This window comes from Paroedura picta, chromosome 1 (genome assembly GCF_049243985.1).
Source record: "Paroedura picta isolate Pp20150507F chromosome 1, Ppicta_v3.0, whole genome shotgun sequence".
Classification (NCBI taxonomy): Eukaryota; Metazoa; Chordata; class Lepidosauria; order Squamata; family Gekkonidae; genus Paroedura; species Paroedura picta.
In genome coordinates this window covers 14,344,238-14,368,974 of record NC_135369.1, presented here as the reverse complement: position 1 = coordinate 14,368,974, position 24,737 = coordinate 14,344,238, and the positions used below count along the sequence as shown (strand labels likewise).

The 24,737-nt window shown below is 46.2% G+C and overlaps 1 protein-coding gene across 6 annotated transcripts in view; it reads right to left on the bottom strand.

Annotated features, from left to right (window-relative positions):
- The window catches only part of PACS1 (phosphofurin acidic cluster sorting protein 1), a 117,153-nt gene that overhangs the window by 85,069 nt on the left and 7,347 nt on the right, over positions 1-24,737 (bottom strand). Inside the window, exon 1 of one of the 6 annotated variants that reach the window (XM_077322987.1) lies at positions 853-1,102. The exons of the other annotated variants lie outside the window; for them this stretch is intronic. Coding sequence (XP_077179102.1) covers positions 853-923 — 71 coding nt within the window. The 5' untranslated portion in view covers positions 924-1,102. Of the gene's footprint in view, positions 1-852; positions 1,103-24,737 lie in introns of those variants that run through there. 6 annotated transcript variants of the gene reach the window in all.

The window sequence follows — 24,737 nt, the reverse complement described above, 5'->3', positions numbered from 1 at the left end:
GGGATATTTTTGTAACAGTTCTGAATTTGACCACATTCTGCTTTCTGGAGCAGGAGAGACGTGCACACAGAAGGTACAAAGTGTACTTGTACTGGGGTGAAAGGAAAGCCAGGAGACGTGGCCCAAGCAGCAATACCCAAGAGTAAGCACCACTGCCTTTCAACAGATTGCATCACGAAGGCCCATTATGCACAGCCGCCGAAACAGGGATTTCGGGTCACATGGAAAACGCGGAGGGGGAAGAAGCGAAGCACACCACTCATGCACGGGACAGGATGCAATGGCGGCAAAACCCAGAGTAACCGATTATGCACGCAGCGACCCCAGCGCCACTTCTGGTTGCACCCTGGTCACCCGGAAGTTGTGCTTTCTTCCGCGTTTCGCTAACACAGTTTTTTCGGTAGCATGCACCGAATCTACGGCCGGTTGCAGCCGGCACCGTGCGTTATCAGCGATTTTAGTCACCGCCATTCCACCCCGAATGTGCGCTATTCCCCCCATGCATAATGGGCCAAAGAGGGTCTGTAGCATGGTGCAAGGTCCCAAGGCCCTTGGGTCAGGCATTACTTTTTGATGGTAGTAAAAAAGGAGACTCTGGCTTGTAAACCCAAGACTTGCCCTCCTCTCCCCAGATAAGACAACAAGGTTGAAACTCATGCCCATTTGTATTCTAAATGCCCCCTGTGGCCACTTTCAGACTGAAAGTCAGCTGGGTCAGACATTCTATCTGATAAGGGGGAAGGAACTGGGAGAATAGGGAGGACACACATGCATAAGACTATCCCCCTCTTCTAGCAGACTTAGAAAGCAGAAATCCAGCAAGGCAAACCACAAAGAGAGAAAAATCTTTACCCATTGTATAAGTACAGACTCCTGATCCGGGACACGGTGCCTCCCATCCTCAGCTTTACCGGGCCGCTCATCGGGACATACGACCGAGCTACTCATTTCTCTGAGGAACAGCTCCGGAACAGCCATTCAACCATCCTCTTGTTGAGTTCTTCAGAGTTCAAGTGGATTGTTTTGTATGCGCCACACATCAATGGCAAAAGGTCCCGTAAATGATTGAGCAAGAGCAGTTTCTGGATGATCCCAGCACACCTCATATGCTGACTACAGGGAAGTAGCTGAATAGTCTTGACTTCCGGTACCTGAAGAATGCATTCATCCCCTACAGCTGCATGTAAAAACTGGCCGTTTAATCTGCTGTTGAAATACAGACGCCTCATCGAGGCAGCAAAGACATTTGTGCGGCGTTTGTGGGGAAGGACGGAAGTGCCAAAAAAAAAAATGGGGCGTGGGTTGAGACAAGGGACAACGTGGCCCCTTCTGTCTGTTTTCACATCAGGTGTATTAGGCTCAAGCATTTATAGCCACAAAGAAAAGGGTAGAAAGCCATGCTGTACGTGCAAGCCTACGGACTACCTCTTCCAGCGATGAGAACACAAATCATACAGTCAGGTGTTGGACGAGTACAAATGAAATCAAGATTGCTCCCCAGTGACCATTACGGGTGCCAAGAGAAGGAAAGGAAGCCAGTTTATCTACTTGCACAGTGGAGAAATAAATCAGAGTGCCCCTTCTGCTGGAACCCCAAGCAGGGGTCATACCTTCTTTCCTTTGGGGGGCGGAGTTTGAGGAATCACAGCAAACAAAGTAAACGACTAGGAGGCTTGGAAACTTTACAGACAATTGCTTGTGGAGGGATTTCAGCCAAAGAAGAATCACTTATTTGTTGCTTTTGCCATTTAAGGGGGGGGAAATGGCGATCATGATGCCGGAAGCTCGGGTGCAAGAGCTTAGGGAGGGACATGCTTGCTACCGCTGTTTTGAGAATGCACATGTCTTTTGGATGTGTTGCAGGTTGTTCTCAAGAGTCTAGCAGTTTTTTTAGGGGGAATCTACTTTTAGATTCCCCGAAAAGTGCTACAACAAAGCGATTTTTGCGGGAGTGCTGCAGGAGTGTTGCAGATTGTGTACGATGTCATGAATAACGAAAAATAAATAGCGTTACACAACGGCAACACTTCAGCAACATTAACGCTGTGCGGAATGGCCCTCAGAGTTCTCTCAGCCTCACCCACCTCACAGGGTATCTGTGGTGGGGAGAGGAAAGGAAGGTGAATGTCAGCCCCTTTGAGACCCCTTCAGGTAGAGAAAAGCAGCATATAAGAACCAACTCTTCTTCTATGTCTCCAGTAGACCTAATAATCACTCTCTAAAGCTGCAGACCATTGTTTTATATAAAATTCTTCATATCACACATTGAGAAAGTAAAACCTTGTCTTCAACCATTTCACTCATTTCCAAAAGAGAAAAATATCTCATTGGAATGGTGGTTTATGTTGCTCCCCAAACTCCAGTTTCTCTGTTACCAGAACAGAAATAGAACTTAGAAGAACACCTGGCCCAGGGCATCTGCTGCTTCCATCTTATCAGGCTCTTCAATCATGACTTTGGAAGCTGTTTAGTACATCCTTACAGATTGTACTAATCACCATTGATCAACTGACTACCCATTTGGCTTGAATCTCGCTTGACCTGGTTGCCATACTTTCTAGAAATTATTTATTATATCTATATATCACCCAGTTGAGCCTCTTGTGGCGCAGAGTGGTAAGGCAGCAGACATGCAGTCTGAAAGCTCTGCCCATGAAGCTGGGAGTTCAATCCTAGCAGCCGGCTCAAGGTTGACTCAGCCTTCCATCCTTCCGAGGTTGGTAAAATGAGTACCCAGCTTGCTGGCGGGTAAACGGTAATGACTGGGGAAGGCACTGGCAAACCACCCCGTATTGAGTCTGCCATGAAAACACTAGAGGGCGTCACCCCAAGGGTCAGACATGACTCGGTGCTTTACCTCCATGGAGGCTCAGGGCGGTTTACATAAAACGTATAAACAGTACATGAAACAATCCATAATATATACCCATAAAATTAATACTACTAACTGATAATTCTAACAGTGCAAACAGGGCCAGGAGCAGAGCGCATCGATGGATTTCTAGAAGGGAGGGAGCAGGGGCCCTGTAGATGTTGCTGGTCAACCAAATGCCTTGCAGAAGAGCTCCTTTTTGCAGGCCCTGCGGAACTGTTTTAGCTCTGCCAGGAAAGGAGTCGGAAAACTATTATTTGACTTTGATGCTAAGGCTGCCACTAGTTTCAAGGGAGGTCCCAAATTTTGAAAAGGGTGCCCGTTATTCCGCAATCTGTCCACTGTGTAAGTGAATCCACCCAAACTAGGAGGATTTTATTGTGGTTATCTGATTTTATTGTATGTGACCCGCCGCGAGCCTTGCGGGAGCAGCGGGCTTGTAAGTCCAATAAATAAATAAATAAACTACTCACATTCTACAATTCTGAGCAGCCTACACACAGGCCTATCGAAATTACTTGGAGACTAAAGGAGAACAAGGACAAATCTCTGGATTTTTCTCCACCTGGTCATCTGCAGGAGATTCATACTCTCCATGGGCAACCAAACAAGCCATTATTTGCACGCTAGTCAAATTGTCTGGAAGAATAAGAGACATCCTTTATTTGGAAACTTCAGCTCGAAATGCTATAGTTCAGCAAGGCTCCTTCCTTTTTAATTTACATCTTGTGGCCCTTTGGGGCATATACTGGGATATCAATATTTCTGGTAGATCAATTTCTATTGTGATTTAAATATGGGCTCAGACACTATGACATCCCACACCCTGTTCCACTTCAGCCTACTGTGTTGATGGTTTAGTACAATTGTATCAGGTATACATGGTCTGCGGTCAGCACAAAAGTGCATTACCTCTAATGACTCAGCTTCTAATGCACAGAAAAGCAAGAGAGCACTGTAAATAAACTGGTGAGGCATTAATTGTTCAAGCTGCTTCTTGTTGAGAAGTTCGCCGCAAAAGCAGCCAAGGGTTGCTTACTGTTTCATCACTCGGGGCCAGCTCAGGCACGTTTTCGAAACTGCTGGCAAAGAGTAAAATTCAACAACAACGAAAAAAAAATCACCAGGAAATATTTAATTTGGTGTGGTAATCGCCAAACCACAGAAAGTCAAGTTTTTTTTACCGTTTTGGGGAAATTATGAAGCCTTCCCAGCCCGAGTCACATGCCTAAATTCTCAGGAGTCCGTTTCTGCAGAGTCATTCTTGCAATCTAGTAATAAGCTTCATAAAATGTTTTAGTAATTGCAGTTTCATAAGTAGTACATTAAAGTTGGCTGGAGAGCCGTGGCATCATTTATTCATTGGCCGGCAATTTTCAACAGCGCACGGACTCACCAGTACGCTAACAAAATGTGCAAGTTGGAGGCACGGTAGATGACAGCCAGGAAATGGAAATGGGAAATACTTTGAGCAGCAGCTCTCTGGATCTCCTGATCTGGTACAACTCAAAGCAACTAAGGTGCGAAAACAGTGGACCCGTATGAAACGTTCTTCAGCTAAGGTAAATTAGAGCAGTGGTCGAAAACCGCATGCGCGTTTCCGGCCCCACCAGGAGTGCAAACGTGCATGTGTGGCAGGCATGCACGAAACTGCCACGCATGTGCGTTTGCATCCTCACCGGCGCAGGTGCGCATGTGCCGCACATGTGCATTTTTGGCATGGGCTGCCGCACAAGCGCAGCGCCCCCCCCCCACCGGTCCGCAACCCCCAAAAGGTAGCGGACCACTGAATTAGAGGATCATCTTCAAATGTCTCCACCTTACGAAGCAGGGACCGTATTTTATGCATAACAGGGGCTCCACTTTGGCACCCCCCCACCTGTCCTGGTTCATAGAATCATAGAGTTGGAAGGTACCTCCTGGGTCGTCTAGTCCAACCCTCTGCACTACGCAGGACACTCACAACCCTCTCGCTCATCCACTGTAACCTGCCACCCCCTTGAACCCCTCTACACAGACTGGCAGCAGCTCTCCAAGGTCTTAGGACTTTCATATCACCTATTACCTAACTAGTCTTTTAACTGGAGATGCTGGCGGTGGGGACCCTCCGCCTGCCAAGAAGAGGCCCTGACACTGAGCTGCATCTCCTCTCCTTCAGTATAAGAGATATAGATACTGAATCATAGAATTCAATTGGAAGTGACCTCCTGGGTCATCTAGTCCAACCCCCTGCACAACACAGGACACTCACAACCCTTGAACCTTCCCAGAATCAGCCTCTCCATCAGATGGCTCTCCAGCCTTTGTTTAAAAATCTCCAAAGACGGAGAACCCACCTCCTCCCAAGGAAGCCTGTTCCACTAAGAAACTGCTCTGTCAGGAACTTTTTCCAGATGTTGAGATGAAATTTCCTTTGAATTAATTTCATCCCATTGGCTCTGGTTCGTTCCTCTGGGGCAAGAGAAATCAACTCTGCTCCATCCTCCACCCTTTTAAATACTTGAAGTTGGTTATCAGATCCCCTCTCAGTCGTCTCCTCTCCAGGCTAAACAGGGCCAAGCTCCCCCAACCGTTCCTCATATGTCTTCACCATCTTTGTTGCCCTCCTCTGGACATGCTCCAGTTTGTCTACATCCCTCTTCAACTGTGGTGCCCAGAACTGAACACAGGACTCATATCCTATTTGAAAGTGCATTCATCCTCATATGGCAGCAACCACTTTCTGAAATGGACAATTGACAGACTCAGTAAGAACTTCAAGGGGAGAAGGAATTCCCTCTGTTCCTCTCTCCTTCCCTGGTTCTCTCCCCCTTGCTGCCGACTGCTCCCACCCCTGCTGCCTCTTTCTTTCACCTCACTGTTCCCGTCCCTCCACTGCATTCCTTCACTGACCCAACTTTGCCTTCTCCCAGCTCTGGATGCTGCTGCATTTTCCAACACTGCTAGGCAACCGAAATCTCATGATGTAGCAACGCAGGAAAAATCCCGATCTGCAGGACATCCCCACTCCCACCCACCTCAACCCCCATTCACATAGACGACAGTCTTCCAGGGGGGCAATTTCAAGTGATATGTGGCCAAAAAAGGCCTTACCAGGTCTGGATAGGGAGGGAGCCGCTCTTCCTAGCCCTGCCTCAACCAAATGCCTGGCAGAAAAGCCCTGCGGAATTTTGACAGCTCCATCAGGGTCCTCAGTTCTTCCAGGAGCTAATTCCTCCAAGTTGGGTGCAGGATCGAAAAGGCCCTGGGCCCAATTTTATAATTTTATACTTGTAACCCACCGCGAGACGATCCTCGATAGCAGCAGGATATAAATCAAAATGTTGTCGCTAGTTGCAAAGTTGTTAGGTGTTCAGCTTTATTTGTTGAACCAATGAGATCAGGACCCTCACTCCTAATGAAAAAGCTCTGGACTGCAAGCTGGACAGGGAAGGAGATTGTTGCTGTCAGTTGCGAAGTCGTGTCCGACCCATCGCGACCCCATGGACAATGATCCTCCAGACCTTCCTATCCTCTACCATTCCCCGGAGTCCATTTAAGCTCACACCGACTGCTTCAGTGACTCCATCCAGCCACCTCGTTCTCTGTCGTCCCCTTCAAAATGAAAATAAATCAAAATAAGAAATAATAAATTAGTCATAGCAGCTAAATCTGCATGGCAGGTGCTGGAGAACAACAGTGGGAAAGGCTGTTGCTTACAAGCCCCACCTGCCGAATTTTAAAAGCATCTGACTAGCCACTACTGAAAACAAGCTGTCGGCCCACACAGCTTTTCGGTTCACTCCAGCAAAACTATCAAGTGATCTTGCACAGCTCCCGTTTATTTTAATGAGCTTGCGTAGGAGATTCCTGCAATGGTTCAGCACCAATTTATTTCTCAGTGAAGCCATCATTAACCTTAATTTAAAGAGCACTCATACTTTCAAGGGCTCACGCAGCTGCGCTTGCATGGTCTGACAGGACGCATTCTAACCTGTGACATCATTGCCCTCCTGCCAATTATATCAGTCAAACCAGACAGTCTCATGGCAAGCAAATAAAGGGACAACAACACAGGCGTTAAAAATAGAAGCACTCAGCAATTAGTGGGGGGAAGCGCTTCAACCTTCCTATTCAATAAGAGACTTCAAAGGTGTCGTTCTTCAGCAAAAATTGTCCTGAGGGAGACTGCGGCAAGAAGTTGCAGAGTTGGAATTCGTATGCAGGTTTGATAGCGCAGACCTTGCGTCTAATGGCACCTTTAAGACCAACAAAAGATTTGTTCAAGGTGGCAGCTTTCGTGTGGATGCACTGAAGAAGTGGATGTGCACACGCCTAGAATAAATCTTTGTTACGTCTTAAAGGTGCCGTTGGACTCAAATTTTGTTGTGCTGCTTCAGACCAACACGGCTATCCCCTTGAATCTAGATTTATCCTGCTTTGCTAATTCAACAGCAGCTGGAAATGATCCACTCTGGGTGCATGGTTTATTCTGTTGACTGGGTCTTGTTTCTATCACTGTTCTGCAATGTTACTAATATCACATACCTTGTGCTGAGAAACTGGGCCTCTTGACCTCTTTTTGCCTTCAGGACCACTCCACCTTCCTACTGCATGGGCATACATCTCCCTGCCAACTGCATGCAATGCTTCATGCATCTGACAAAGTGAAAGTTCTGCTCATGAAAACTTGTGTCCCAGTAAGTCTAAGCTTACTAAACATTCAGAAGATATCTAATTATCTGGAAGAAGTTCTTGACAGGTAGAGCAGTTCCTCAGTGGAACAGGCTTCCTCAGGAGGTGGTGGGTTCTCCATCTTTGTAGATTTTTAAACAGAGGCTGGATAGCTGTTTGATGGAGAGGCTGATTTTATGAAGGTTCAAGGTAGTGGAAAGTTACAGTGGATGAGCGATAGGGTTGTGAGTGTCCTGCGTAGAGCAGGGGGTTGGACTATATTACCCAGGAGGTCCCTTCCTACTCTATTATTCTACGATTCTATGAATCTGTAATGAACCCTGATTCATGCCTGCTAAGTTTAGTTTCCTGAAGCCTGGCAAGGTCGAGGGTTGTAAACCTGTAAATCTGTCTTCAGGCTCCAGGACTCCCCTACATTCCCAGCGGGGGAGTCTTCTTCCTTCGCTTTATCAATCTTTTCCCATGACCTTGCATAGACAGCCTAGTCTCAACAGGGCTGTAACTGTAGAGATTAGATTCCAGCCATAGAATCATAGAATCAAAGAGTTGGAAGGGTCCATACAGGCCATCTAGTCCAACCCCCTGCTCAACGCAGGATCAGCCCTAAGCTGATCTGGCAAGCCTGTGAACCTTAGCACCTTTGGTGCCCTTCTGCTCTCCCGCCGAAATGCCTTTGTACCCCTCCCTTATTGAGAGAATCCTATATCTGTTCTGAAGTGCCTATTGTTCCTTGTTACTGTCAAGATCTTTGCTTGGGAGATCTTGATTTGCGTTAGCTGTTGTGTAGATAAAGTTCAATAAAGTTCTTCCTTGGATTACAACTACCTGTTGGATCTCTGATGTGGCTTTATCACGGACTCTGCTAGCTGGGCTCAGCTCGATTCCTGACAGAATCTAAGTCTTAGTCTTTACATTATTACAAGTATCTGTTTTGATTGCTTCAGACTAATAGCCAAACAGAGTAATATCTTAGAACAGTCATCTCTACTGCAGATTGCACTGTAAGATAACCATCCTGCCAGCGTGGTTCAGGGGTGTAGAATATCAAGACTAGATATGAAAAACCACATTCAAATCTTCACTCTGCAATGGAAGCTTGCAAGATGATCCTGAGCCCAGTCAACCTCACAGGGGAGTATCTTGTGTGAGGATGAAGGAGCAGAAAACCCTTTTCTTTTCTAAAATAACTGTCATTAAAGATATTTTTAGAACATTACATAATAGATATCAGAAAGAAGGAAAGGAAAAGATATGCAAAGAAATACAAAAAGAAAAGGCTTCCCGCTTTATCTATGACAAATATAAATCAAATTACTTATCAGTTACATTATGATTATGCAAAAGGAATAAAGCCCTTCTTTTTTCTATAAACTCATATTCCTCCCCCACCCCCAATAATCCTCAAATCCACTCACTATCATTTCATTTCTGCACGACCTGCAAAACTGAGCTCTTCCGCCAGGTCTTGGGTTGAGGCCAGGGCCAAGATCAACGTGGCCCCTCCCTGGGGTGGGCATTCACATCTACACACCCCACCCTTAACTTGGTCTACTCAGGAGATAAGGGGTATTTGGCTCCAAATCTTGTGAGGTTTGTCAGGGGGGGTTATAGGGCTTTTACTGGTCTATGAGATTTTATAATTGTAAGCTGCCATGAGTCTCTTGAGAGTGGCGGGATATAAGCCCATAAACAAACAAACAAATCTCTCTGTGGTGTCATGAGGGCGGGCTTCCAGATGTTCCCGATGACCTGGCCTCAACCGAATGCCTGGCAGAAGAGCTCCTGTTTGCAAGCCCTGTGGAACTTGGTGAACTCCAACAGGGCTTGCATAGCCTCTGGGAGTTCATTCTACCAGTAGAGGGCAGTACTGAGAAGTCGATCTCTGCCAGTTCCATCATTTTCATCAACCATTCTCTTGTTGTGGGTAATATCAAGCATTATCATTTTTGAGCATATGAATCTTGCTACCACAATAATGTATAGAATCAAAATTCCATGTCTTTCTTTAAGTTCTTAATCCATTAGTCCCCCCCAAAAAATATCTTCTGTACTGATGCATGTATTCATGTCCAGAATGTTTTTTGCCTTCTTATATATCCGCCAAAGATGATAAAAATGTCCTTTCAAGCTGTTCAACATTTCCAAAAAACATTGGACATATTTTTATACATTTTAGATAACCTCTCAGGTGTTAAGTACCAGTGACATCAGTTTATAGAAGTTCTCTTTAAGACTAGAGCTTAATATAAATTTAAGACTCTCCGTCCACATATTTCCCCACTGTTCCATTTGTATATCATGTCCAACGTTTCCCCCCATTTTATCAAATTCTTTCACAGACTTTCCCATCTCAAATTTCAATAAAAATGTAGACATCTTACAAAAAACAAGTTCATTTGTACACAGTTCTACTTCAAAGACAGTCTTAGCTTGATCAAGGCCACGAGCTTTTTTTATCTGCTTTAAACTCTTCTAATAACAAGATAACTTTCTAAGCTGCTTTGGGTTCCCTACTGGAGAGAGCAAAGCAGGATAAAACTAAACAGGCACACAAATAATATTTTGTCTCATCCGGTCAGCTATTGCTGCAGTTGAAATATTGCTGAATTTTCACTACAAACCAATTTTCAAATTCCACATTTTTACTGTAAATGTTGTCCCGGATTATCCTGCAGGCACCAATGCCTGAGGAAGGCCCAAAATGGAAATCAAGCGGGTGTTACAGTTTGGTAGAGAAGTCTTGCCCTAAAATCAACAAAGCACATGATTTGCTGGATTACAGCCAAAGGTCTCCAGCATTCCGGCTGGGCTGGAGTCCTTTATCTGAAACAGCACAATGATGCAAACCTATCCAAGTGTAACAAAAATTACTGTGTGCCAGGCAGTGGGACAAACTGCCAAGGGCACTTTCAGATAACAACCCAGAAGAGAGTCAATGCAGACTTGCAACTAGACAGCCGTCCATCAGCCACAGTTTAAGAATAATTAAATCAATTCTGCTATGATGCATAGGCTAGATGAGCCAGGGAGAATCCCTCCCAATCTTTTTTTCTTTGGGGCTGTTCGTTTTTCTCCCCACTGTCAAGTGCAGCCAGCTTATGGAGACCCTGTGGGATTTTCAAGGCAAGAGATGTTTAGAGGTCATTTGTCATTACCTACCTCTGCACAGCGACCCTAGTATTCCTTGGGGGCCTCGGAAAATACTAAGCAGGGCCCACTCTGCTTAGCTTCTGAAGAGGCTACACCAGCCTGAGCTATCTAGCTCAAGGCCAACGCGTTCTACTGCATGAAAATAACCTGTTATAAGCTGTGTAAGCTGCAGGAGTCAATAAGGGGAAGACTTTTTTTCGTTTTGTCTGTCGTACTCTGCTATAACAGTTATGGGCCCTCCTTCTAGTGTTGTTTATGTGCTTTTAATTTAATTATTCTATAATCATAACTAGTTTTAATTCTTTAAATGTTTCAGGGTTTTTTTTTAAAGCATGCTACATTATAAACCCTGAATTGGTAAAAATGCAGCATAAAATGATTTTAAATAAACAGGTTCAAGGCTTTGGTATTGACCTTTTAGGCCAGGGGTAGTCAACCTGTGGTCCTCCAGATGTTCATGGACTACAATTCCCACGAGCCCCTGCCAGCAAATGCTGGCAGGGGCTCATGGGAATTGTAGGCCATGAACATTTGGAGGACCACAGGTTGATTACCCCTGTTTTAGACCATCCTTTGTCTGGGCCCCACATATCTACAAGACTGCCTACCCCCCTATGCCCCCCGCAAGACTCCTCTCTCTGCGGGTGAAACCTTGTTGGTGATCCCTGGCCCACGACAGGTACACCTGGCCTCGACTTGATAGAATGAGTTTCCGGGTGAGCCGAGGGCCCTGACGGAGCTTTCTCAGTTCCGCAGTCTGTAAGCTGGAGCTCTTCCACCAGGTCACTGGTTCTCAAACTTCTTAATGCCGCAATCCCTTTTGGGCCGCCGGCGCAATGGGGCGGCGGCGACAGCCTCGGCGAACCATGGGGAAAGGGTCAATTGACCCCCCCAGGGATCACGACCCCCAGGTTCAGAACCGCTGCCCCAGGTCTTTAGGCAAAGCCAGGATAATTACACCTAGCCCCTCCCCACCTCGGATTGGCTAGAACACCAGCCACTCCCTGATTACAATCTATGGCAGTCATGGAGGGTGGTTTTTTCATTGCCAGGGTGGGATAGGGTATGTTACTGGGATTTTATTTTGGGGTTTTAAATGTGTAACCTGCCACGAGCCAGCTTAGCCGAGAGTGATGAGCTATCTTTAAACCCCCCCGCACGCTCCAGAGGAACGGGAGGAATAAAAGAGTAAGGGCAAGTGGGGAGGAGTTAGGGTGGGCCCTGTCCAGGATAAAAACTCGGAAGGGCGAATCAGGAGCCTCAAGTGGCAATCCATGGCCAAGTGGCCAATGGGGAGCCGCGCGAGTCTCGGCCGGGTGGGGGGGGGGATCAGCCTTCCTCTTCCCTTTCTCCCCTTTCAAAGCCTATTTTTATAAATGGGCTTTGAAACTAGTAAGTCAAATAAATAAACTAGCATTTGACTCCTCCCCAAATCTGTAGAAGTATGGTCCAAATGTACTGTACGTGTTTGAAGTTTTCTCACCACCGCCCTTCATTCCTAATTTTGATAAAGCTGCATTCGAGGGTTGCAAATCTCCAGGTGGGGCCTGGCGAACTCCCGCCTTAAATAGTGATCCCTGGATTATAGAGGACAGTTCCGCTGGAGAAAATAGCTACTTTGGCAAGTGGGCTTTTGACACTGTAGCATCCTGAGGTTGCCACAACTCCCACCCTTGCTGGGCTCAGCCTCAAAATCTCCAGGTATTTCCCAATCCGAAGAAAGCACTGCTACAGTATTTCCATATTAAATGAGGTATTTCCCATCCCAATTGTGAAGAAATGTAAATATTAAGTATCACGTTACGAAGGAAGCTTGTTCCACGTGCAAATAAACATGAACCCTGCAGGTGTTCAATGCTTCAGCTACAGGAGACAAACACATACTAATTTGCAGCTCTATCAAATACATCTCCACCGTGGAACCCCAGCACGCAAAACCAGAATGCTACTAAGCATAGTTCTGTACACAAACGGCTTATCACCACTTTTATCTAGCAGTTCAGCGACTAAAGAAATCACAGCAGACCCTCAAATTCCACTGGAACATGTACCAAACAATTCCCATGGTGCAGAAGGAAAGTATAATCAGGAGGTTATGCAGTTTTGGGGACCACAGTTGAAGAGGGATGTAGACAAACTGGAGCGTGGCCAGAGGAGGGCAACGAAGATGGTGAGGGGTTTGGAGACCAAGACATATGAAGGTTGTTGGGAGCTTAGTCTGTAGCCTGGAGAGGAGATGACTGAAAGGAATCAGCCATCTTTGTATTTAAAAGGCTGCCGCAGTAGTCCACAACCTTTTTCAGACCGGGGCCCGGGGGGTGAGGCCCAGGGACCAGGGGGGGAGAGGGAGAGTGGCACTCGCCAGTGGGCACAAATACCTGCGCCTCCCCCCCGGCTTGAGCGATTCAGCCACCAAAGTGGCCAATCGCTCCCGGCACAGCAAGTGCGATCCGCAAGGGGCATGGCACGCCCGCTGGCATGCCAGCGCCCACACCTCACTCCCCCCCATCACGGCCCAGTACTGAGGCCTCCACGGCCTGGTACTGGGCTGTGCCCGGGAGTTGGGGAACACTGAAGAGGATGGAGCAGAGTTGTTCTCTCTTGCCCTGGAGGGACGGACCAGAACCAATGGGATGAAATTAATGCAAAAGAAATTCCATTTAAACCTCTGGAAGAGGTTCCTGACAGTCAGAGCGGTTTCTCAGTGGAACAGGCTTCCTCGGGAGGTGGTGGGTTCTCCATCTTTGTAGATTTTTAAACAGAGGCTGGAGAGCCATCTGACAGAGAGGCTGATTCTGTGAAGGCTCAAGGGGGTGGCAGGTTACAGTGGGTGAGCGAGAGGGTTGTGAGTGTCCTTCATAGTGCAGGGGGTTGGACTAGATGACCCAGGAAGTCACTTCCAACTGAATTCTATGATTCAGTATCTCTTATACTTAAGGAGAGGAGATGCAGCTCAGTGACAGGACCTCTTCTTGGCATGCGGAGGGTCCCCACCACCAGCATCTCCAGTTAAAAGACTAGTTACGTAGTAGGTGATATGAAAGTGCCTCTTGTGGCGCAGAGTGGTAAGGCAGCAGATATGCAGTCTGAAAAGCTCTGCCCATGAGACTGGGAGATCAATCCCAGCAGCCGGCTCAAGGTTGACTCAGCCTTCCATCCTTCCAAGGTGGGTAAAACGAGTACCCAGCTTGCTGGGGGGTAAACGGTAATGATTGGGGAAGGCACTGGCAAACCACCCCGTATAGAGTCTGCCATGAAAACGCTAGAGGGCATCACCCCAAGGGTCAGACATGACTCAGTGCTTGCACAGGGGATACCTTTACCTTTAGGTGATATGAAAGTCCTAAGACCTTGGATAGCTGCTACCAGTCTGAGTAGACCACACCGACCTTGATGGACCAGTGTCTAATTCAGTAGAAGGCAGCTTTGTGTGTTCACATGTACTGCAGTTGCATTCATCCCACCCAGGAACAAAAAAATCAACAAATGCAAAAGGAGTTTTAAAAGGTGAATGGTTTCATTTTCATCCTCTTACCTTTAAGATACCGACATACTTTGACTCCAGAGGGACCTTTAAGACCAAAGGAGTTTAATTCGGGATATAAGCTTTCATGTCCATGCATACAAAAGCTTATACTCAGAATTCAACTTTGTTGGCCTCAAAGGTGCCACTGGAGTTTGTCCTGTTGTTTCAGACCAACACTGCAAATCACTCAATTCTATGAAAAGGGAAGTTAGTGGTTGGCGGACTAAGGTGTTAATTTTAATCAACCCTTCCCAGCAATGCACTTTCGCTCCACACCAGAAAAGGGAAATGCAAATCCCCAGCTAGAGGGATCAAATCACAGGCCCTTAATTACCTTCCCCTCAACACAGACAATGTGCATTTCATTATTCCTTCGGTTAAAAAAGACTTAACTGGGCTAAGAAGCTCTGGCCAGGTAATTATGTCAGCCACAACAAACTCCTGCCTTTGTTCAGCCCCAATAACGGTTGTGCCAACATGCTGTCCTTTGAGTCAGTTCACGTTCATAGAAAAACTTCAGAATAAGCACAATGTGCTTCCAAACAAAACATGTGACCTTAATCCTGAGAACAAGGCATGGATGTGGAAGTACAGCAGATTCAATCATGAAAAAGATTAATCAGTTAACTTATGTCAATGGTCTAAGAAGGGTGTATGCAACCTTGTTTAGGATGACGGTGTAAATGCACGCCACTGTAGCATACTTGCACTGTGGACAGCCTACAAACAAGAGATTCTCTCACTACATGGCTCTGTTCCTTAGTGCAGTCCACATCACTGACAGACCTTCTTGGGCTTGGAAAAGCCTGCCCTTCAAAAATCAAATTATTTAGTCAGTTTTGGTGTAGTGGTTAGGAGTGCGGACTTCTAATCCGGCGAGCTGGGTTCGATTCTGCACTCCCCAACATGCAGCCAGCTGGGTGGACTTTGGGTTCGCCAGGGCATTGATAAAGCTGTTCTGACTGAGCAGTGATCAGGGCTCTCTCGGCCTCACCCACCTCACAGGGCGTCTGTTGTGGGGAGAGGAAAGGGAAGAGGACTGTAAGCTGCTTTGAGACACCTTCGGGTAGAGAAAAGCAGAATATAAGAACCAACTCTTCTTCTTCTTCAGTAATATCAGGGCTCTCTCAGCCTCACCTCCCTCACAGGGTGTCTGTTGTGGGGAGAGGAAAGGGAAGGCGACTGTAATCCACTTTGAGTCTCCTTCAAGTAGAGAAAAACGGCATATAAGAACCAACTCTTATTTTGAACTGACTTTACAATTACAGAGGATCAACAAATATCCCAGCAGCCCTTAATCGTCACAGTCTGATTCAAGGAATTCATCATATACTAATTCCCAAAACAATAAAGGCCTGTTAATGTCAGTGGTATTTTTCTTCCAGGAAATTAAGCTCATAATGCTGAGCAATGTTTGACTCACTTAGTAAAGGTGTCTTTGTCCACATCCACAGCTGAAGTTCATAACAAATGCCTCCTCCAACACTGCTTCCATCAATTTGGCCCAAACAGATTTGTTTTAAACACAGAATTAATAACAATGTTTTTAAAGTAACTGAAATAGTCTTCCATGGGTTTCCATGTCGCTTTTAAGTTAAATAGTCCAATAAACTGCTTTGTCTCACGCCATCCAATTAAGCTTCACAGCATCGTAGTTATTTGGATCTGGATCCCTCCAGTCCTACTCTATAACCACCAAACCACACGTGCTAACTCTGTTTAGCTTCTCACGCAAGACAATATTACCACTTTACTCCGCTCTGGTAAGATCTCACTTGGAGCACTGTCTTAACAGTTTTGAGCACCACAACAGAAGAAAGATGTAGAGAAACTGGAACATGTCCAGAGGAGGGCAACGAAGATGACGAGGGGTTTGGAAACCAAGTCTTACGAGGAAAGGTTGAGGGAGCTTGGTTTGTTTAGCCTGGAGAGGAGATGACTGAGAGGGGATCTGATAACCATCTTAAAATACTTGAAGGGCTGTCATACAGAAGATGGAGCAGAGTTGTTTTCTGTTACCCCAGAGAAGCAGACCAGAACCAACGGGTTGAAATTAATTCAAAATAATTTTCAGCTAAACATCCAGAAGAAGTTCTCACGGACTGGTTCCTCAGTGGAACAGGCTTCCTCGGGAGGTACTGGATTCTCCTTCTTTGTAAGTTTATAAGCAGAGGCTAGATAGCCATCTGACAGAAATGCTGATTTTATTATTTATTTATTTATTAACTTAGATTGTGAGTGAGTAGGCAGGAAGGCATTTGTTTGTCTCTTGTGGCCCTTCCTTGAATACTCAGGGAATTGCTGATTGCCATTGTGGGATGGTAGGTGAATTTCCTCCAGGCTAGGCTGGATTCTGGAGATTTTTCATGGGGGGTCACTGTGGGTGGGCAGGCAGGCATTGTGCAGGGGGATGAACTAGATCAGCGGTCCCCAACCTTTCTGAGGTCAGAGACTGCCTCCGGAGGTGAGGGGAGAGCTGATGGCTCGGGCGCCGCGCACGCGTAGTTGCCGCACATGCGCATTTCCGCCACCAGGGGGCGCAAACACGCATGCACTGCACCTGCGCGCATGCGCGTTTGCGTCGCCAGTGTGCCGGCAGCCGCGCCTGCCTCTTCTCCTCCTTCTCGCAGCGAGAAGCTAGCCAGGCCTGGCGAACTTCTCGCTGTGGGGGGGGGAGGCAGGCGCTGCTGCCGGCAGCCCGGTACTGTGGCCTTCCAGGCCGCGGACCAGGGGTTGATGACCCCCGAACTAGATGACCCTGGAGGTCCCTTCCAACTCTATGATTCTGTGATCTGACCCGGTTGGGCTGGCCTGGGCCATGCAGGTAAGGGCTTTAATCAAGGTATGATAAAAAAAAAACAGCACAGTTTGGCTAAAGAAAATAACACTGAAAGATACAACAATTGTCCCCATTTTATTAATTTTATTTATTATGTCCATTTATATACCGCCTGTCTTGGACTCGACACCTCGTAGTAGTATATGCTCCTAGTTGTTAGTTGCGTGGTCATGTCCAACCCATCACAACCCCATGGACAATGATCCCCCAGACCTCTGGTCCCCAGAGTCCATTTAAGCTCTTACTAGTATATGCTATTCAATGCAAAACCTTCCGCATGTCCCACCCTGCTATCAGGCAAAATCAATAACTATAAAGATGCCTTCCCTGTTATGTCCCCTACCTTATGGAATGACCTGCCTGATGAAATTTGGAAGACTTCCACTCTCCTGGCTTTCTGCAAACAATACAAAAACTATACAAAACTAAACTATTAAAGAGGGCTTTCTGCACAGGAAAAGGGCTACACTGTCTGGTTCAGAAAGAAGCTTGGAGTAAACACTAAACCACTGTCAAAAGTTCATATTATCTGTTGCTGTAGGTAGGTTCCTCCTATATAATATATGCATTGATTTTACATATCATATTAGAACTTCCCCTCTGTAATTCCCCCTCTGATTGGCCTCCAGATTTCCACAAGAGAAAGCCTATTGCCCGGTTTTTCAGATGTCCCACCCTACTGATTAGATGTCCCACTCCACTTCGGCATCCAAAGCGGCCATTCCCGCCCAAAGCAGCCAGTGCCACGACACGGGGGGGGGGGAGGGGAGGTGTGGGCGTTGGCGCACCAGTTGATGTATGGACGCAGGCGCAGAGCTGCTCCAGGCGGGAACGGCCGCTTCAGACACCGAAGTGCCCGACCCTACTATTGATTGTATCAACTTATTCTGTGTAATTCAACTTGAGGCCCAGAGAGATAAGCAGACTATAACCAACAAATAAGTCCTATTTAATACCCAAAATTCTTACTGCTAAATTGCTCCCGCTTAATTATAGAACCAAGGTCAAGCACCTGCAGCACAAGAGCAGGCCTTGAAAATAACAAAGCTGGAAAGCAAAAATGCTGTAGGAAGGGGTTTAATATTAATGTTTTGCTTCGGATCTACTAATAAATCTATTATGGCAATGCAAATATTTCATCAGTAAATGTGGCTCAGTGAAAAATAACCACGCTTAATGAGATGCCCTCACAACTTCACAAAGTCATGGCTTTCCTGAAGCTTCTTTGTAGAGTTGAGGATATAATTTAGACTCAAATCAAAGGGACGCAAGAACGCTATCCGTTTCCCTCTATGATGAAGACAACTGACTATTCCCATTAACAATAGCAGGCCTATGCGTGCCTATGTTTAACTTCAAGCACCAGCATTCCCTGAACAGAGGTCGAGTCAAAGTTGTCACCCAAAAGCATTGTTCGTGGATTAATTGTTAGTTTGAAGATTAGATACAGTATCAGAAAAGTCACTGGGCCTTATCTGAATTAATTGTTAACCAGCGAAGTCCCTTTGCAACACAGGATTCAGAGGAAATTAAAGGCAAAAGGACACAGAAAGCCATGTGAAGAAAAGAATAAAAACTTTATATTATATGAAAGCCAGGGCAATTAAGTGTCACAAGTCCATGTATACATGCAAAAGTTAACAGGAGCATTACTGGTGTACTGGAAATTATTCCTATGAACTAATGTAGGAATATGACCCATTAACATACAATCACAGTGGTGTCTGAACATTGTACAAATGAGCTAAAATACCCATTTGTCCAGATATCTCCCAGGGTCATTGGAGGTCTAGCAGAAAGAAGAGTTGGTTCTTATATGCCGCTTTTCTCTACCCGAAGGAAGCTCAAAGCGACTTTCTCTTTCCTCTCCCCACAACAGACACCCTTGTGAGGTGGGTGAAGCTGAGAGAGCCCTGATATTACTGAAGAAGAAGTTGGTTCTTATATGCCACTTTTCTCTACCAGGAGGAGTCTCAAAGCGGTTTACATTCGCCTTCCCTTTCCTCTCTCCACAACAGACTCCCTGTGAGGGAGGTGAGGCTGAGGGAGCCCTGATATTCCTGCTTGGTCAGAACAGCTTTATCAGTGCTGTGCCCAAGGTCACCCAGCTGGCTGCATGGGGCTTTCAAGTCAAGAGACCAACAGAGGTGGCTTGTCATTCTTCACCTCTGCAGAGCAAGCCTGATCTCTCTTGGTGGTCTCCCATCCAAATAATACCCAGGGCCAACCGTGCATAGTTTCCAAGATCTGACAAGATTGGTCTAGACTGGACCATCCAGGTAGCCACAGAATGAATTTGTTGGTATATAACACACACACACACAAACATAATAATTTTGTTGTTGTTAGGTGTGAAGTCGTGTCCGACCCATCGCAACCCCATGGACAATGATCCTCCAGGCCTTCCTGTCCTCTACCGTTCCCCGGAGTCCATTTAAGTTTGCACCGACTGCTTCAGTGACTCCATCCAGCCACCTCATTCTCTGTCGTTGTTCCCTTCTTCTTTTGCCCTCGATCGCTCCCAGCATCAGGCTCTTCTCCAGGGAGTCCTTCCTTCTCATGAGGTGGCCAAAGTATTTGAGTTTCATCTTCAGGATCTGGCCTTCTAAAGAACAGGGCTGATCCCCTCCAGGACTGACCGGTTTGTTCGCCTTGCATTCCAAGGGACTTGCAAAAGTCTTCTCCAGCACCAGAGTTCAAAAGCCTCAATTCTTCGACGCTCGGCCTTACTTATGGTCCAACTTTCACATCCATACACTGCAACTGGGAAGGCCATAGCCTTGACTAAATGCACTTTTGTTGGCAGGGTGATGATGTCTCTGCTTTTCAGGATGCTGTCTAGATTTGCCATAGCTTTCCTCCCTAGGCGCAAGCATCTTTTAATTTCTTTGCTGCAGTCTCCATCTTGGTGATCTTGGAGCCCAGGAAAATAAAATCTGTCACTACCTCCATTTCTTCCCCATCAATTAGCCAGGCATTGAAGGGCCGGATGCCATGATCTTCGTTTTCTTGATGTTGAGTTTAAAGCCAACTTTTGCACTCTCCTCCTTTACCCGCATATTAATTTACATCAACACAAATTTGCCTGTAGATCATGTTATGAAACCTGCAATTCTCTGTACATTTTCTTGGCAGAAAAATCTGTTCCTTTTGAGCAACCATGCACACTTTCATGTGTTAGGATGCAAGACAAACCTTTTCATTCTTCTTGTCATAACAATTCCAGAATAGATTAACTTCAACTATCAATCTCTTATCACTTAAGTCAACATCAGTGAAGGTTATTCATAAGGGCAGCATATTTATACAACAATATAAGAACAGAAGAAGAACAGAAGAAGAGCCTGCTGAATCAGACCAGTGGTCCACCTAGTCTAGCATCCTCTCTCACACAGTGGCCCCATCCACTACCCTGAATAGCCAGCAACAAGGCATAGAGGTCGAGGCCCTGAGTTTGTCTCCTGGCTTTGGGATTCAGATGCTTAGTGCCTCTGAATGTGGAGGTTCCCCTCAGCCACCATTGGCTAGTAGTCACTGATAGATTGCTCATCCGTGAATCTATCTAATCCCCTTTTAAAGCTTATTCCTGCAGCCATCACTGCATCCTCTGACAGCCAATGGCGCATATTAAAATTACTGTCTGTGTAAAGTAGAATTTCATGTTGTCTGTCCTGAAACTACTGCCCCCGCATTAGTTTCACTGGATGCCTTCAAGTTCTAGCATTTTGGAAAAGGGAGAAAAAAGTATTTTTCTCAACTCTCTCAACCCCGTGCATAACTTAATAAGCTTCTATCATTTATTTTCTAAACTGAAAAGTCCCAGAGTCAGAGGAAAGGTGCTCCACCCCCCCCCCCAATCATCTTTGTCATTCTCTTGAGAGCTAGTTTGGTGGTCAGGCCTTAAAGGTAAGAACCAAAACCTTGAACCTGATCCGGGCAGCAACCGATAGCCAATGCAGCTGCCTCAGCACAGGCTGGATATGGGCCCTCCATCATGTACCTGTGAGGACCCAAGTTCAGACCTCACTAGCCTACACTCAAATCTGGGATTTTTGTTTTGTCCCAAAGTACATCACCACACTTACCAACACTGAACTTCATTTGCAACATTGTCGCACACCCACCCAGCTTGTGGTGGTTCTCTCCGAGCTCTTCAGTCATCCTTGGTTTTCACCATCCTGAATAATGTAGTGTCATCTGCAAATCTGGCCTTTATACTACTCACCGCTAGTTCCGGGTCACTAATGAATAGATTTAATAGCATCGACCCCAATACCGATCCTTGTGGGATTCTGCTCCTTACATCCCTCCACTGTGAGAACTGCCCATTGATCCCTACTCATCACTTCCTGTCACTGAGTGAGTTCAATCCATAAGAGAACACTTCCTCTTATCCCATGACTGCTAAGTTTACTTTGGTAAGGTAGAAGAGTGTTACTGAGTTTAAGTTTGATCTGGGGGAAAAGTAACTTAATGGAATCAAAGTCAATATATTTATATGTCTTCATGAACTCTGAATCTTCCCTAATTGAAGGATGCTTCACTTTCACCTCTTTTAGGTCGAGTCTACCAGAAAAAAAGTGATATGAAGCAGGACTGCGACTTAGCTGATTAATCAGTGGGCCCAATTTCAACTGGAATAGGGGGATGTAAACCCCGCGTAGTTGAGGATGCGGAGACTAGACGAGTAAGACTATGCCATCATTGTTGCTACTGTGACCAACTGGTTACTAATTATTGTAATTTCATTGGAACTTATTGTTATCGTATGGATTTTAGGGGATGGGGTTATGTAAACCGCCTCAAGCCTTCGGGGGGAGGTGGGATATAAATACAACAACAACAACAACAATAAATTGGTGGGAAATTCTCAAAATTATTAAATAAAAAAGACGGGTGGTGATGAGAATTAACGGGACACAAATGACATCAACTTTTTAAAAAAATCCCTGTATTAAGTGTTCGATTCTAAGCAAATTGGTTGCCGTTCTGTTTTATAAACAGGGAGCTAAAAACTCTTTTTAACTGGAAATCACTCCTAGTATAAAGGCTTCCCAGTGATCGTGAAAATGATACTGAGCATACCAAAGCAATTTCCGTGAGCACAGCAGCCAATAAGCAGACCCAACAATCACATTTTTTCTACAAGTCACTGAGTTAACCTATAGTGCCATCCTCAATAGTTACATCCTGCTAAGTGCATTGCAAAATATATCCAGCACTCTAAGCCAGGGGTGGCCAAACTGTGTCTCTCGACTACAATGACCATGAGCTCCTGCATGCTGGCAGATCCTCATGGTAATTGTAGTCCAGAGACATCTGGAAAATCACAATCTGGCCACCCGTGCATTAAGCGATTGGCGATAGGATCATCTGATCTGTGCCAAAATCAAATGATATTCTTCAGATAAAGCAGATTATAATAAGCTCCTAGACCTACCCTAGAGACACACATATTTTAGTGATGAACAGATTCACGCACGTAGTAAATGACACATGCAGGCAAACGGCACAGGATTCAAAGCACAGCAAAGGCAAGTCAGCGTCCTGTCACCTCTTCTCGAGGAAATTATAACCAATTATATTAGGGTAATGAGGGATTATAAGAATTCCTTTAGAAGCTAGAAGTGTGCATACACTGATGGAATTTAAAAATGAAATAAGTGCTGTTGGAAAACACCAAGATGCCTTAGTGGTACTCACTCTGCATATCATAAAGAGTTAAAGGTAAAGGTATCCCCTGTGCCAGCACCAGGTCATGTCTGACCTTTGGGGTGACGCCCTCTAGCGTTTTCATGGCAGACTCAACACGGGGTGGTTTGCCAGTGCCTTCCCCAGTCATTACCGTTTACCCCCCAGCAAGCTGGGTACTCATTTTACCGACCTCAGAAGGATGGAAGGCTGAGTCAACCTTGAGCTGGCTGCTGGGATCGAACTCCCAACCTCATGGACAGACAGTTTCAGACAGCATTTCTGCCGCTTACCACTCTGCGGCACAAGAGGCTCTCATAAAGAGTTACAACTGCAATTACTACCAGCCGAACAAATTTTGAGGCCAGGGGCACCTTTCATAGAATCATAGAGTTGGAAGGGACCTCCTGGGTCATCTAGTCCAACCCCCTGCACCAAGGAGGACCCCCACAACCCTACCACTTATCCACTGTCACCTGCCCCCGCCCTCTGAACCTTGCTTGGGCCCTCCAGATCGGGGCAAGGTGATACCGTTTGGGCTGCTCCGACTTGGTGCCCTTCTGCTTAAAACCAACAAAGTTTTATTCAAGGTATGAGCTTTCGTATGCACACACACTTCCTCAGATACAATGTCACAAAATGGAAGCAATCAGTTCATATTTAACGGCAAAGTGCGAAGGTAAAGAAACATATAGCATAACGAAAATGGTTAACAGATTCCAGGGATGAATAGGGGAAGACAGCAATTTGGATTTCTTTGTATTCACTTGTGATTGAATTGCGTGGGAAACGTCTTGGGTTCAATAAATATGTCCACATTAAGAAGAAGAGTTGGTTCTTATATGCCGCTTTTCCGTACCCGAAGGAGGCTCAAAGCGGCTTACAGTCGCCTTCCCCTTCCTCTCCCCACAACAGACACCCTGTGGGGTGGGTGAGGCTGAGAGAGCCCTGATATCACTGCCTGGTCAGAACAGCTTCATCAGAGCCATGGCGAGCCCAAGGTCACCCAGCTGGTTGCTTGTGGGGGAGCGCAGAATCGAACCTGGCATGCCAGATTAGAAGTCCGCACTCCTAACCACTACACCAAGCTGGCTCTCTTAAGAGGATAATGGACAACTAGATAATCAACTGCTGACAGCAGATAGTGGAGACCATGCCCTTCTGCCCCCCCTGGGCTGTCCTCTCAATCATGGAACCCAAAAAGCCACATTTCATTGCAACCCAGGCATGAGGCCCATTCCTCCGGGAGGCTCACACTTTACTAGTTCCTCTGGAGCAGGGTTGTCAACCTTCCTAATGCCACGACCCTTTAATACAGTTCCTCATGTTGTGGTGACCCCCAGCCATAAAATAATGCTAGTGTTCTTTCGCAGAAATTAAACACTGATCAATGGCTTGAAAATCCATTGGTCATGATTTTATATAAATTGTTCTTTTTCTGCGGGGATGAGGTGCTATAACGGGACGCGCTGTGCGGTGAGCGGGCGCACCTGGAGAGGCTGGATGCACAGCTGCAGAAGCTGCACCGCTGCCGCCTGGAGCCCGAGGCCGCCAAGTTGCACTGCACCTGGAGTGCCTGGCGGCCAAGCATGGGCACCTGCAGGAAGAGTGGCAACAGTGGTGCCCCCCCCCAGCCAAGCTGCTCGCCCTGCCACGATCCCTGTGAAAGGATCATTCGACCCCCAAAGGGGTCCCAACCCCCAGGTTGAGAACAACTGTTCTGGAGGCTGTTTCAAGGTAGGAATGACCTGCCAGTCATAAGCCCCACTGGGAGTGGCCTTGCCCACTTTCCTGAAACATGAAGGATGCGCTACATGAGGGAATGGTTCTGAGAAGAACTACAGAAAATATGCCACAGAGCCATATGTGGCTCCTGGAGCCACTTGAGTATCATTGCCTGACAGGCTCCAAATTACTCAAATGTTGAGAAGGACACATTTCATTCCACAGGTTAAAGGTGCAGGTTGCATTAGGGAGATCAAATG